Source organism: Salvia miltiorrhiza, chromosome 1 (assembly GCF_028751815.1).
Source record: "Salvia miltiorrhiza cultivar Shanhuang (shh) chromosome 1, IMPLAD_Smil_shh, whole genome shotgun sequence".
Taxonomy (NCBI): Eukaryota; Viridiplantae; Streptophyta; class Magnoliopsida; order Lamiales; family Lamiaceae; genus Salvia; species Salvia miltiorrhiza.
In genome coordinates this window covers 57,421,031-57,434,945 of record NC_080387.1, presented here as the reverse complement: position 1 = coordinate 57,434,945, position 13,915 = coordinate 57,421,031, and the positions used below count along the sequence as shown (strand labels likewise).

The 13,915-nt window shown below is 32.9% G+C and overlaps 1 protein-coding gene across 1 annotated transcript; it reads right to left on the bottom strand.

Annotated features, from left to right (window-relative positions):
* Window positions 1–739: 739 nt before the first annotated feature.
* Window positions 740–4,810, bottom strand: LOC130997954 (uncharacterized). Its single transcript, XM_057923392.1, has 9 exons — window positions 4,793–4,810; window positions 4,127–4,515; window positions 3,947–4,034; window positions 2,676–2,761; window positions 1,951–2,029; window positions 1,750–1,809; window positions 1,293–1,414; window positions 1,120–1,191; window positions 740–1,046 (listed from the first exon to the last, which is right to left on the bottom strand). The coding sequence occupies exons 2-9, from the start codon at window positions 4,492–4,494 to the stop codon at window positions 944–946; spliced, it is 978 nt and encodes a 325-aa protein (XP_057779375.1). The 5' UTR covers window positions 4,495–4,515; window positions 4,793–4,810; the 3' UTR covers window positions 740–943.
* Between the last annotated feature and the right edge of the window lie 9,105 nt (window positions 4,811–13,915).

Below are 13,915 nucleotides of genomic sequence, written 5' to 3'. Positions count from 1 at the left end.
CGTTGCTAATATTATAAACGTATATACTGTTTATTTGTATTAGTAAATCAAGAGATATAATTTAAAATGTATAATTATCTGTGATTCAAAATAAGGAATTTTTCTTCACATGGAAAAAGTACGTAGCGCCAAGAGAAAACAGCTATGTCGTGATAACCTGCTAGGGAACTAGAATTTTTAGACTCTCGATTGATTCGAAGCTATGTGAGTTTTCACGCTAAAAACAAAAACACAAAAATACAAAACAAACAAACAAACAAAAAGAAGAAATTGTAGTCATTAATAGTAGATTATTCGGTATCACCATATTAACGAATACAAACAAACAAAAATACATTCTTATCGTTTGTATGAGTGTGTGTGTGCGCGTTTTCTGAGGGGAATATCATTTATTTATGTTGCTTATTAGACACTCTAGTCAACAAAATGGAATAATAATATCAACAAATGCATAATCTATAAAAGTTTCCATGTCCTAGATCTCAAATGGGGATAATTAATGGTAGATTATTCCTTATCACCATATTTCAAAAAAATAAAAGCAAAAAGATCATTTTGGATCACAAAAGAGACAGCCTACTGGGGCCAGACCTAGATTAGACATGACCACAACCCTTTGTTTAAGCAAGCCCACCTTTAGGAAACAGAAAGAAATTGTTTCCTTTGCCTAAATTGGACATCCTTTTTAATAAAAGATTCTAAACAAAAAACCAAAAAAAAAGCATGCAGACAATTCAGATACTTCCAAGCAATTTGTAAAATTTCACATAAATTTACAGTGAATTGATGATATGATTTAGGAAATATGTTTGAGTTAGAGAAAGATAGAAAAGAGATCATCACATTCAACTCGAACAACAACAATGGTTTTAACAAGAAGATGAAAACCTCTGCTCACTATCGAAATAAAACATCAGCCTTACTTCGTAGCAGAAAAAATCATTCATATTTTGAAGGATTTATACCCAAACTCAGTGCTCGTCATCCCTTCTTCCCAGTCCCCGAGTCTCCGGCCCCCAAAAACCACCTGTTGTATGCCCAAATATCTACACAAAGAGACACAGGCTCATCAGTTTCAACTATATCACCCGATGTCGTATGAGAACAACCAAGACTTACTCTGAGCTCAATACGGTCAAGCAGTTAAGAAGCACGTCGATTGAAAAGATATCAGCCGTGCCAAGGTCCACCCTGTCAAGACACATAGATGTCGTATGAGGATGAGACACATGGAACTGAAAACTGATGAGAAATACATACAGCTAATAAAATGGCGATCAGGAATCCCGTACCAGACCCTGCCCCAATTGTCTTGGAATTCAACGTCGCTTATATCATGAAACGATGAAGGCATCACCTTGAACCCCTTGTCAGCGTCATAGAGAGGGTCATGCTCCATCGATGAGTTTGCTAACTGCATCGTTGAGGAGCAAATTTGAGATCTTAAAAGGGCATTGAGCCCAAGGAGTAATGACTAATTGCAAAATGAACGACCAGTTTTATTTGAGAAAATTAACTAGAGGGTCAATTGCTGGAAATAACACAGATCTTTGCACAAATTTGCAATTTACAACACCACCTAATTTTTGCAATTACATCCACAATTTTTTCAAATATATATCTATGTCGTTTCATGGCAAACAATGTCATTTTAGGGTACATGTTAAACAAATTTTGCTATTGGAAAGTGAAAAAAGATAGCTGAAATATACTGTGCAATAAAAAATTTGAGTTGAAAGAAGGACGAACCTGTAAGTTGGCTGTGTTAAACGCACCTAAACGGCCCATCACATACCATGATTGAATCACCTGTGACATATAAATTTATTAAAGGACACAGCTCATTCCCTACTAAGAATAACAAGAAAAAAATGAATAATAGGTTCGAGCTTCAAAATAGCTCAACAATAACTTGTTATAAGAGGAAGCAAAGACAGAGAATCTACGTACACTGCCAAGAAGGTCAACATCTCGATCAGAAGGGGATCCATATAACTCAAACCATATGTATGAATCAAGAGGATTAAAACTGAAATCACGACAACAAAATCTATTAGAAGCGTTATATGCATTACCAATTCAAACTAGGAGAATATCGAGGCTTGAAAATAATCTTTTTATGCACAAGCACGAGTAAGAATTGTCTTCTTATCTTTACAGATAAGACCCAAAAAAACGTTGTGCCTAGTGATTAGAAACACTTTTCAGCTATGAAAGAAATTCTACTCATTATACAGCCGAAAAAGCATATTTCAGAAAAAAGAAAGAATAATTGAAGTAATAACATGCTGAGTTGAGAGATCACATGGAGTATATCTTATATGAAATATCACCATGGAGTACGAGCAAAGAAAACATCACAAAATGATGAAAGGCCCAAAGAGTCCGCAGAGAACTCTCGTTAAGAATCAGCTTGGTAAGAAAAAATAAAAATGTGAAGGAACAATTGTCAGCAGCTTTGATTATGCATTTATGCTATCATTGCCTATTCCGCAAAAAATGATACTGGATGAAGCAAGAGAAACAATCAGAAAAAGACATGGATTGCCACATTTAACCATATGAAAACTTTCAATTAAATATTCTCAAGTTTTCCGTCAATTAAATATTTCTAGTAAAATACATACACACACAGAGGGAGAGAGAGAAGCATCCAAAAGTATAAATTGCATTACTCTCTAAAGCTAACTTTGAATGCAAGGACAGAGCCGGATTTAGATTTTGTGATATTTCTCCCCCTCGTTCGAACCCTTTCTTCAACCTATCAGATATAGGGGAAAAAAAAGAAGGTAAAGTTAAATCATAATAACTTTAATACATTATAATTTTGCGCGAAGCAATGATTAAAATGACAGTTATCGCGAAAACACGTAAAGAACATGATCTTGTGCATCTTGTAAGATATGCACTTCAATATTGCTCACCGGAAAACTAATGCATGTAGTGTAGGTAAGGGCTGACAATTTTGACAATTTTGGATACAACACGAAAGCACGATACAAACACGCATGAAATTAATGGGTTAATGTCAAGCCGTATCGTGTTTGTGTCCTTATCATGTCGACACGATAATTTCGTGTCGGGTTCATATTGCCTGTTATAATAATTATTATTTTTATGAAATAATTATTTTAATTCATATTTTATAGTTAGGGTTTGTTTGAGTTGAGACTTTCTTTTACACACTGTCAGCACCGTTAACTTCTTATTTAGTATATTTACTAACAATTCAGGTTCTTATCGGATCGTTTCGTTATAGTGCCGTGTCAACACGAATTGAATCGTGTTCATGTCGTGTTTGTGGCGTGTCTGAGTCGTGTTCGTGTCGAGCAGATTCATAATGGATCGTGTTCGTGTTTGACCTTATCGTCTAGGCCGATAACGACCCGAATGCATAATTTGCCAGCCCTAGGCCAGACCCAGTAAATATGCAGCCAACTCGATAGCTCAATTCAGTGAATCCCTTTTCAATAGATTGGGAAGGGCTAAAAATTCTATTGCACCCTTAAACTAATTCGACAACTCCTATATGGAAGTTGATCCCCCTTCATGACCAGGCGTCATTCAGTAATTTACTAATTTACCAAGGAAACCTACAATTTTTCTTAAGCTACCTAATTTAATCTTTAAGTTAATAACTATTGAGTATCATATACCTAAAACAAAACATTCTTTCAGTCAGAACCAGTTGTATCATAGTTAGATGGGTCATGAGTAATAATAAGGATTATGTAACAAGTAATATCAAATGAACTATAAGAATTTTGATGGACACTGTAATTTGGCATAGATTGAAAACTTTATTCCAAATACAAGGGGCAATTAAAAGGGAGATGGAATCTTCCAGACCAACTAAGAATTAAGAGGTAAGCACAGTGTTCCTTCAACATGTATTTTGCAAAATCATTCAAAAAAATTGAAATCAATTGAACAAGCACTAACTCACTCTCTTTCTCATGAGGTCAGGGTTACCAATACTATCTCCAAGAACAGCTCTAAGCTCGGAATCATTTCTACAGGCATCTTCCAATACCCTGCACAACAATCGATGCAAGGAAAAAGGAATTTATATCTGAACCTATACATGCAAGCAGAAAAGTACGAACAGCACCAGCAAAAAAATTACTTTGCCCAAGCAGGATATTTGTGGAGACGCTCCTGATCACGTTTCCGCTTTTCCTCCCGAATTTTCAATAAACGGCGCCCTCTTGCTGTAGTCCCTGACCCTTTGGCAAACTTTCCACTACTACCCTCGCTTGTACTGGGCTCCGTGTCATCCTCCTGATTGACACTCCCTCTAACATCCTTCTTTGCCACTGCTACTGCAGGCAGCAGCATATGTTGCCACAGCTTCCTACTAGCAGGAAGAGCAAGAAATACATTATGTTGGGGTACTGCGGTAAACTGGGCCGCCGACAGTGAACATGAAGAGGAAAGAAGTTCCTTCCGTCTCGTGAAAGAGGTACATCGTGCATATGCACAAGATGTTTTCATTTTATTTCCTCTGTAGAATATCTGCAACACATCTCTTCTCATTAATTCAGAAAAATGCAAAAGTTCTTTAACTACAACATTCTTGAATTACTTTTTGGATAAGTCATTCATATTTCATGCAAGCAAAGCTAACTTGGACCCAAAAGAATTTTTTACCAAAAATCGCAATCTATTCTCTCTAGAAGTCATCTATTCTATTACTACTATTTTAAATGATTCTATTTATTTTTTATTATTTCCATTAAGTAATTATGACAATTGTAGGGCTGTCAAACGGCATACTGAAATTTACGGTTACCTGAACCCAAAATTCACCAAAATGTAATAATCGAGGCGGGTATTCGTTTAACCGAATAAAGAATCAGTTATTTCGGTTTGGTCCTCGGTTAACTGAAATACATTTAAAAGAAAAAAACGTTTCTAACTTTTATTGTCAGTTTAAATCTTAAAAAAAAAATAAAAAAAAATGATGATGAGCACAACAATTCAGCAAACACCTGGTGCGCAGCATGACAATTTTGATATAATGATAACAAAATTTATAAAGAGGAAACCGGAAACCCACAGCAAGAACGCATCAATTTTCAGTCCCAGCAGCTATCCCAATAATCACATTTAGGTACAAACATCAATGATCAAGCAAAATTAAACCTCACAAATGACAATAGCAAAAGATGAACCAAAAGGCACACAAACTTATAGAAAGAGCAATCAAAAAATTAATTCGGCAGTGGCGACGGTGCGGTGCGGCGCAGCGGAGACCGAGAACTGTTGGCGGGTTGAAACTGCTGTGTTGTTGGCGGGCAACGGCGAGCATCAGCTGGGGGCGGCGCGGCCGAGTGGCGAATGGGGGCGTCGGGCGTGAGGTCATGGCTCCCAATTTGAAGGTCTGTGTGTGCGGTGCGTGAATGAATTCTGGCTTGAGGCTTCTGCCCTCAATTTACTTAGATAACTAGTTTTAAATTTTAAGATTTAGTATTCGAATTAAAAATATATACAAGGCAATGAACTTGCTTACTTGACACCAATAAACTGTATAGTGAAAACACATCAAAAGAAGAGCTAGCTTAATGCGATTGCAATTTCCGAGCAGAAAGAGTAAATGGATAATATAGTTCTGCATACAACAGTAAGTATCTTACCTCCAATTTTAAAATCACGGCGGAGTATGCCGCGGCGGCCGGCGAGGGCGGGGCCGGGGGCAGTGGCGGGTGGCGGTTAGCTGGGGTTTAAGGAAGAAGTGAGCTGATGACTGTAGTCGATAAAGAAGAATATGATAAAGGGCAAAATTGTCAATGGGCGTGTTAAAATTGATGTGGAAAAGTTATCGTTTTATATTCTAACTCAACATTCATCATTTGGCCCAATTTATTTGCTTTTTCAAAGAAGAAAAATTGATCATAGTACATGAGAGCATTGTCTCTTCCTAGTTAATTTGGGTGAATCCAATGTTTGATAGTTCACTCCCTGTAAAATACTAGCATGTAAGACTATATAACTGCATCAGTATAATGTATTGGTGAAATTAAATTACTTTTGAGATGAAACTTGTGATCTTTGAAGCAATCTATGTCAAGAGTCATTCTCCTATATCTACAAGCCACATGTTGAAATCCATATAATTTTATGACGATACAATGAATTTTATTGATACTTATTTAATACTTATCTTCGTTGCATCTAAATGAGTAGTCCAAATTACAAAAAAATTCCGTATATAAATATGAGGTGATGTTGGATACAATCGGACTGATTTCTGATCCAAATTCGCATCATGACCCAAATCGTGTAAATGACACTATTCGGTTATATACAAATGACACTGTGTGTAATTGACAATATTATGTTATACAAATAACACTGCGTATAAATGACACGATATATAATTGACACTATTAATAAATATAAATGACACTTCCTGTAATTGATATTATAAGATTGTAAATGACACTATAAGATTGAAAATGACACTATAACATTTTAAAATATTACAATGTCATTTATATAACCAAAATAGTGTTAATTATAATGTCATTTGTATAATCGAATAGTGTTATTTACAAAATTTGGGTCAGGATACGGGTCATGGTCTGAATGCGGTCAACCCGATTACACAGTACACCCGATTGTATCCAAATTTTTGTGTATAAATTTTGACATTATTCACCTTTCTTGATAGATCAACAATCCCATTCACTTCACAAATAAAAAAAGAAATTGATCCAAGGTAGAGCTTATTAGTTATTGCCAATCCCTAACCCATTTCGAAAATATATAAAACATAACCATAACTTCGAGCCTTCATAGATTTATAATCACACACACAACAACTACGAGAATAAATAGTTGAGCAAGGTTAATTTCCCTTAAATCATAAATATTTTTGTTTATTTTAATTTTTTTTAATGACGTGAATTAAAAGAGCATTATTTTAATCCACGCCTTTCCGTAAAAAACGAGTTGAAGTTCCGCGTAAGCATCCGAATATCCACCTCAATTTTATGACATTTTTGTTAATTTTGTCATAGTTAGTATATTTAACTATAATTATTAATAATTCATGGATTATGGTTCAAAATAATAAATATGTATGGGAAAAAATAATTATGACAAGGGGACCTTACCTTTCTTCTGTAAGACCACAAACCAGTATTAAACCAAAATTCATCTTAAAGCCCATTTAATCTACATAGGCTTCCACAAACTTGATCCAATATCTCAATTCTCAACCTATTCGATTCACTAATACTTTCTTACCCTCACTAATACTTTCTTACCCTTTTTTTTTCCTTGCGACGAGGCATAAACTCTTTTCATAGTGAAATCTTCCATAAGTTAGTTGAGGGAGGAGGTACAATAATTAATCAATACCTCCCTAAAAACATTCCAACACTTCATGAAACAATAACCCCAAAATATCATCATGATTAAATTTAAGGATCACTATGTAACGTCTAGTCATATGGATTATGTTGGAATCTACAAAAAAAAAAAAAAGCAGTACTGTAAAAAACTCATTATGTTCATCTTTTAATTTACCAACAACTACAAGGACACTATTAACAGACGGATGGAACTGGAAGGCGACACCAGATGGATGCTTCACAATCAAGTCGGCATATGAAATTGTGGCAAAAATAAGAATGGAGCAACAAGTTTTACCTTCGGAGATGGCAAAGGTTTGGAAGGCCCCAACACCAAATAAAGCCAAGGTGACGGCATGGAGATGTCTTAGAAACAGATTGGCAACATGTGATAATTTGAATAGAAGAAATGTCCAGATCAGCGTGGAGGAGAGATGGTGCAATGCATGTGTTTCTAGTGAGGAAACGACGGAACACCTATTCCTCCATTGTCCGAAAGCAGCGGCGGTGTGGGACCAGATCTTTCAATGGCTCGACATCAAAACGGCAAATCCGAGAGGTATCTTTCAACACTTCATTTCTTTCATTGCGGCTGGAAAAAAGAAGAGAGAAAGAAGACTGCTTAAAGCTTTGTGGGTTGGAACAGTGTGGTTGCTCTGGGAAAGCAGGAATGGTAGTCGTTTTCAGGACAAGGCTTGGGATATTGATAGACTTGTATTACAGATTAAGGGGAGACTTTGGAGTTGGAACGAGGCCTACAAAATAGTGGAGTTAGGAATTCCTTTTACTTCTTGGTGTTCCAAAGACTTCAAACTTGTTTTATTGTTTTGATTGGCATTCCTGATGCCTTGATCCCTTTTCTTTCAATAAAAGTTTTACTTTACTGATCAAAAAAAAAAAAACAAGGACACTATTAACATTAAGATTTAGGTGGACCCAATTCTATATATCTGGAACACTATGTCTGTAATAACCAGCTACAAATAAGTTATTTGATTTCGAATCATATAGACTTATTATCGAATAAATCTCTTAAAGTCGAAAAGGTCACAATAAGACTTGTCATCCCCAAAATCATACTATCTCTCCTATCTCATAATACAACTCACATTCATTTCCTTTTTTTGAAATCAATTAGCCCCTTTGTATTTTATAAAGGATTCTATGTGTCATGAATCTTTTTTGCATATTCCCAGATATCCTTGAAAAGATCTCAGTATCTAGCAATCTTGTGACTACCTTAATACAACTGTAGTTTGTCATTTTTGATCTATATACGTAAATCTCAACCACTCAATTATATTGTCATAGGTTGTAACCTTGACGATGTGCTATTGTACATTAAAAGAATTGTATATGCCAAATCATATCTAAACGTTGGAATATTATTAAAGATTCACCATGTGAGGTGAATCTTTGAATCTTTCCCCTTGCTAGTGGAGAAGCACAAATTGATTAGATTGAGGATTATGTTGGGATTTTCAATGATATTTCACACAATTTCCAACTAGCTTAAGAATCTTTCAGAATTTTGCCTTCTTTGAAATGGAATCGTGACGGTTTTCAATCCTATGTGGTAGAGTGGTCAAATACATCTCCAAGACTCGAACAAATCAGATCAGAATTAATATCATTGAATATGTATACATGATCATACATCGTGTGATTGTGAGTACAATGTGTTAGTACTGCACTAAAAAAATTGAATTTTTTTATAAAGTCACTAAATTCATCATGAAATAAGTTACACTAAAAAAAATATTTATTATAAAAGTCAAATACATATGATACATTCATCCATCATAGTGATGCATTCACTATAAATATTATGATCGAATAATTAAAAATGGTTCAATCATTCTTTACGCGTTATGAGATAAGTGTGATATGTTTGACTAAAATGTCTTTCACTATATGTCATATTAATATCATGTCTGATAGAATGCATTAAAATGTCTGTAAAATATAATATGTTGTTCGGGGTGATGTATTAAGATTATATAAAGTTAATAATAATTATGGTTTATATTACGTAAACCACTTTCAGAGGTACTGAATCCCCCAACCCAGTATAATATTTTTCGCCTTTTGATTTATAAAATGTCGCGTGTTTTGTATTATTTCTTACCAAACAAGATATTAGGGTGTCATAGACATATTATACATTTGAATCACTTGAACCAAAACGAGCCCTAATAATTAAATTAAAAGCACAACTTTCAATTTCAAATCAATTTTAAAATTGAGTGATAATTTTGTTATTATAATAAAATTGAAGATTTATTTGTAAATTATATTCACTTTATATTTTCTTTTTTCTTTTTTTATCTTCTTATTTTTCTTTTTATTTATTTTCTAAAATTATGAAATTTGCTAATTATAAAATATTGATATGCATATCAAATCAAAGATCACACCAAGAGCTTTAATTTGATATATCTTGTGTAAATGTTGGATTTAAAATGTAAAACTTATACTATTTATTTAAAAATTAAAAGTCAAGAAAATTCCCTCTCATCTCTCCTTTTTTTTTGGAATAAATCTATTTTAAAATCCATTTTTATTTTTATTTTTATTTTCAATTTCATTTTTTTTTCTTTTAACTTATTTTTTTGTATTTGCTTTTTCGTGATAGTAGTTTTTATTAAATTTTTATACTTTTTAGTTTTCTATATTCAGTTAAAATTATATTTTGTATTTTATTTATAACTTTTATATGATAATTAAGTTGATATTATTTTATATATGTTGATATTATATATTATATATATATGTAAAGAAATATAAAAAAGTTTATCGTGAATTGCATGTGTGCAAATGTCATTATATATATAGAGAAAGAGAATGGATCCAGTGAGAATGACCAAATGTGATGAAAAATGAAAATAAATCTGGAATTTAAGATATTCAAATCCTATTGCTAATACGAATTTATTCAAATTTATCATGTAAAAGGAAAACAATAAATAAGCCAGTAGAAATCTACGAATAAGTCGCTAATAATGCATGAATAGTCGTTTATACATGAGTTCGAATCCTGGAGAGGGCGAAAATTTCACCATATTAATTGAATACACTATTTGTGTATTACAAACAACTTATTTCTAGATTTATATGTATATATATAGGAGATGACTACGGTATAAACACTTTTTAACATATAAAATACGAATTACCTAAAATGTATGAATTTGTGTAGAACACATATGAATTCGTTGTGTAAATGTATGAATTGCGAAAAATAATTTTTTTGCTACCAATAAGATTCGAACTCGAGACCATAAAAAATAATTTTTTTGCTACATTCTTTTGACGAAGTAAATTTATTATATGATAATTTTATAATTATATTTTAATAATGAAATATAATTCAGTTAATAAGACGTTTTTCATTCCACTACTAAGTGAGAGATAGAGTAATAGAGAGAGAAAATGAGGAAAAGCTCCCTAGCTAGCCACATTCTATGTCCCATGCAGTATACACTAATAAGGGAGGGGTAGAGTAATATAGAGAGGAAATGAGGAAAAGCTCCTTAGCTAGCCACATTCTATGTCCCATACAATATACAAATTATTGACGGTTAAGTATTTAATTAATTTGATATTTATGAGTCGGTCCCGATAAAAGTGAGGCTCTGGGTGAAATTATAAAAATAGATCCTTAATATATTATCTTTTTTAATATATTGAAAAGAAAAAATGTCCATTATTTATAAAAAAATGTATCTAATTTTTTACCTTACAAAATCATCTATAACATTGTTCAAATCTATATTATTTAAAATCTCTTTTTCGATACATAATATTGTCAAACCATTCAATCTTTTTTGGGACATTGACGATCTCTAATACGTTTTCAATTTTAAGTTTTGGTGAATGTTTTTGGGGAGTTCCAAAATAATTTAGAAAAGTAAATTCAAGAGACCACCTTCTCCATTCTTATTTTTTGAGAAACTGGCCAACGATTTGGAGAAGAAGAAGAGTTTTTTTTGTTTTTTCAAAAGATACGTTAAAGGAGATGAGATCTTATCTACCTAAATAGTTGATAACTTAATGGTATTTAACAATAAATTATGTTCGATTGAAAATCAATAAATCAAATATTTTTTTTGCTCTAATAAAATATATAACTAATGGGATATATTTAAAAATTTTGGCCCTCAAATTTTGGGGGCCTGGGCTGCCGGGCCGTTGCCCGGGCTCTGGTCGGCCCTGTTTGTGACCGTTGCTTCAGTTTGTGGCGGGGTCTAGTATAATGTGAGTTATATGAGGTCTTCTCATAAAAAGTTCAGAAAATTAAATCGTTATATATCTAATTTCTAAAACATAAATTAATTTAGTTTGGTGCATACACATGACATGCACATGCATGTAAACAATAAACAGAATTGGAGTAGCGTACCTTGGTAAAGTAAATTGGGATTGTTGCAAATTGGCTTGTATGTATCTTTAAATATTTATTTTTAATTAAGTGCATACTTTGTGAACATATAATCTTTCCACATATACAATTAAAATTGGTCTTTGAGCAATTCATCCAGGGATATTAAAAGGTAGGAGTTGTTGGCATGAAACATTTTTTTTTGTTGGCTTGAATTAATTATCAATTAACAACAAAGAGCAATTAGTTTAGATGAGTAGGAAAAACTCATCAATAAAAAAGTCAAGCAATAATACACACGCACAAGCACGCACTATATCAGACAACATAAAATTTAGAGGCAACAATTACAACCTATGTGTTATGTCACTTTTTTAAAAAATCTCATGCAGAAAATCAACACCCTAAATTTAGAAAACAATAAAATAAAATACTACTACAATTGAAAGTGGCCTTAGAAAAATTGAAAAGGCGACTAAATGAATTGATTCCTAATTAGTTACACAGGAGTTTGTGACAATAATCAAATACTCGAGCATTCACATCATCACCCTGGTGAGGATTTTTTTTGAATTTAGTGTTCTTTTTATTTATTTTATTATTATTATTATTATTATTATTATTATTATTATTATTATTATTATTATTATTATTATTATTATTATTATTATTATTATTCTTATTATTATTATTATTATTATTATTATTATTTATTTTATTTTTTTTGCGTTTCCATTTCCAGCTTTAGTTTTAAATCTCGTGAATTAAAGATGAGTACTGAATTGGATTTAATATTTTACTTGGTTCTTAAAAGAAATAGATTTAATATTTCACTTAAAAAAGACCCGTAACTAACATTAGCGTATAATGCCACCTATGTTTTGGAAATATATTAATTAATGTCGATTGCAAGTTGTAACTGACGATTTCTATTTATAGATGCATGCAAAATATTTGTGATTTAAGTTAGGGTTAATAGGTAAATGCTCATATTTATAACTTCTAATTAAAAATATTTATTTTTATAGAAAATTTGATCTTATGCATAAATTAAAGTGAAGAGTTGAAATTGTCTTTGGATGTTGATGGTTTTGCATCAATTTTTGTGTAAAGTCTTACACTTTTTATGACACAAATACAAATATATAAGAAAAATGTAAGAATAAATAGTCTCTGTTGTCGGAAAAATACTTTTCCAAGCGGCAACTATTTTTTTTTTATTGAAAATTTTAATTTGCTACAAGAAAAATAGATTGTCACTTTTCTGACAACATATTATTTTTGTCTTACAAATATATTTTTTGAGACATTAAAGGATAATTTAGTCAATATGAACATAAATATAATAATTTTATAAAAATGAACATTTTTCATTACAATTTAATAAAAGTGGGCCTTTTAAATTTTTTCCCTTTAAAATATATCATTAGGTCAGAGTAGCTTATAGAGCATCTAGAAAGCGGCCACATATTCTTTTGTTCGTTTAATCTAGCTAGACGCAAATCTCAAGAATGTATAACTAGAAATAAGTATTCTTCCAACTCCTTTAAATTTCGAAGCAAATATTTTTCATCGAGTTATCTAGGAGTATAAAATATGGTGAGGATATATACTGGGCTTAGAGACCATTTAGGCATTTATTTTCAAATACAAAGTTCATACTACTTTTTTTTTTGATTGAGCGATGACGAGCGGTGAGATTTTAATTATAGGGTTAAGGTGCAGATAGGCCCCTCAAGTGGAGGCCCTTAGAGCGTTTCAGTCCCCTTACTAACTGTGTGTGCAAATTGGCCCCCGAACTCAAAAAAACGATGCAGATCGGCCCCTCTGACTTAACACCGTTATGGGCCGTTAGTCAAGGGGGCGATCTGCACCGTTTTTTCGGAGTTCAGGGGCTAATCTGCACCTTTTAACTTTTTAATTAATCATCTCTCTCGCTCAAAATTTGATCGTCGTTGTCGCTGATTCAAGCTCCGGCGAGGCCGGCGGAGGGCGCCGCCCCTTTCTTTCTCTCTTGGGCCCTAAACCTCGGAGCTCGCTCGACTGCACACGCTTAGCGTCAAGGACGAGCCCTAATTCTCCCATTCCGTCGGAAATCGCCGCCGCAATATCCGGTGAACCCACCGCCTGGCTTTTCTCGATGAGGAGTCACCTAGCTTTTCTCGATAAGGAGTCG

Excerpts from the sequence above, each read along its gene's own strand:
- LOC130997954 (XM_057923392.1), bottom strand. The coding sequence starts at position 4,494 with ATGAAAACATCTTGTGCATATGCACGATGTACCTCTTTCACGAGACGG. Across the intron at positions 2,762-3,946 it reads CTGACCTCATGAGAAAGAGA|GTTGAAGAAAGGGTTCGAAC; the intron begins GTGAGTTAGTGC and ends TATATCTGATAG. Across the intron at positions 2,030-2,675 it reads TTCAAAGTTAGCTTTAGAGA|TTTTAATCCTCTTGATTCAT; the intron begins GTAATGCAATTT and ends TCGTGATTTCAG.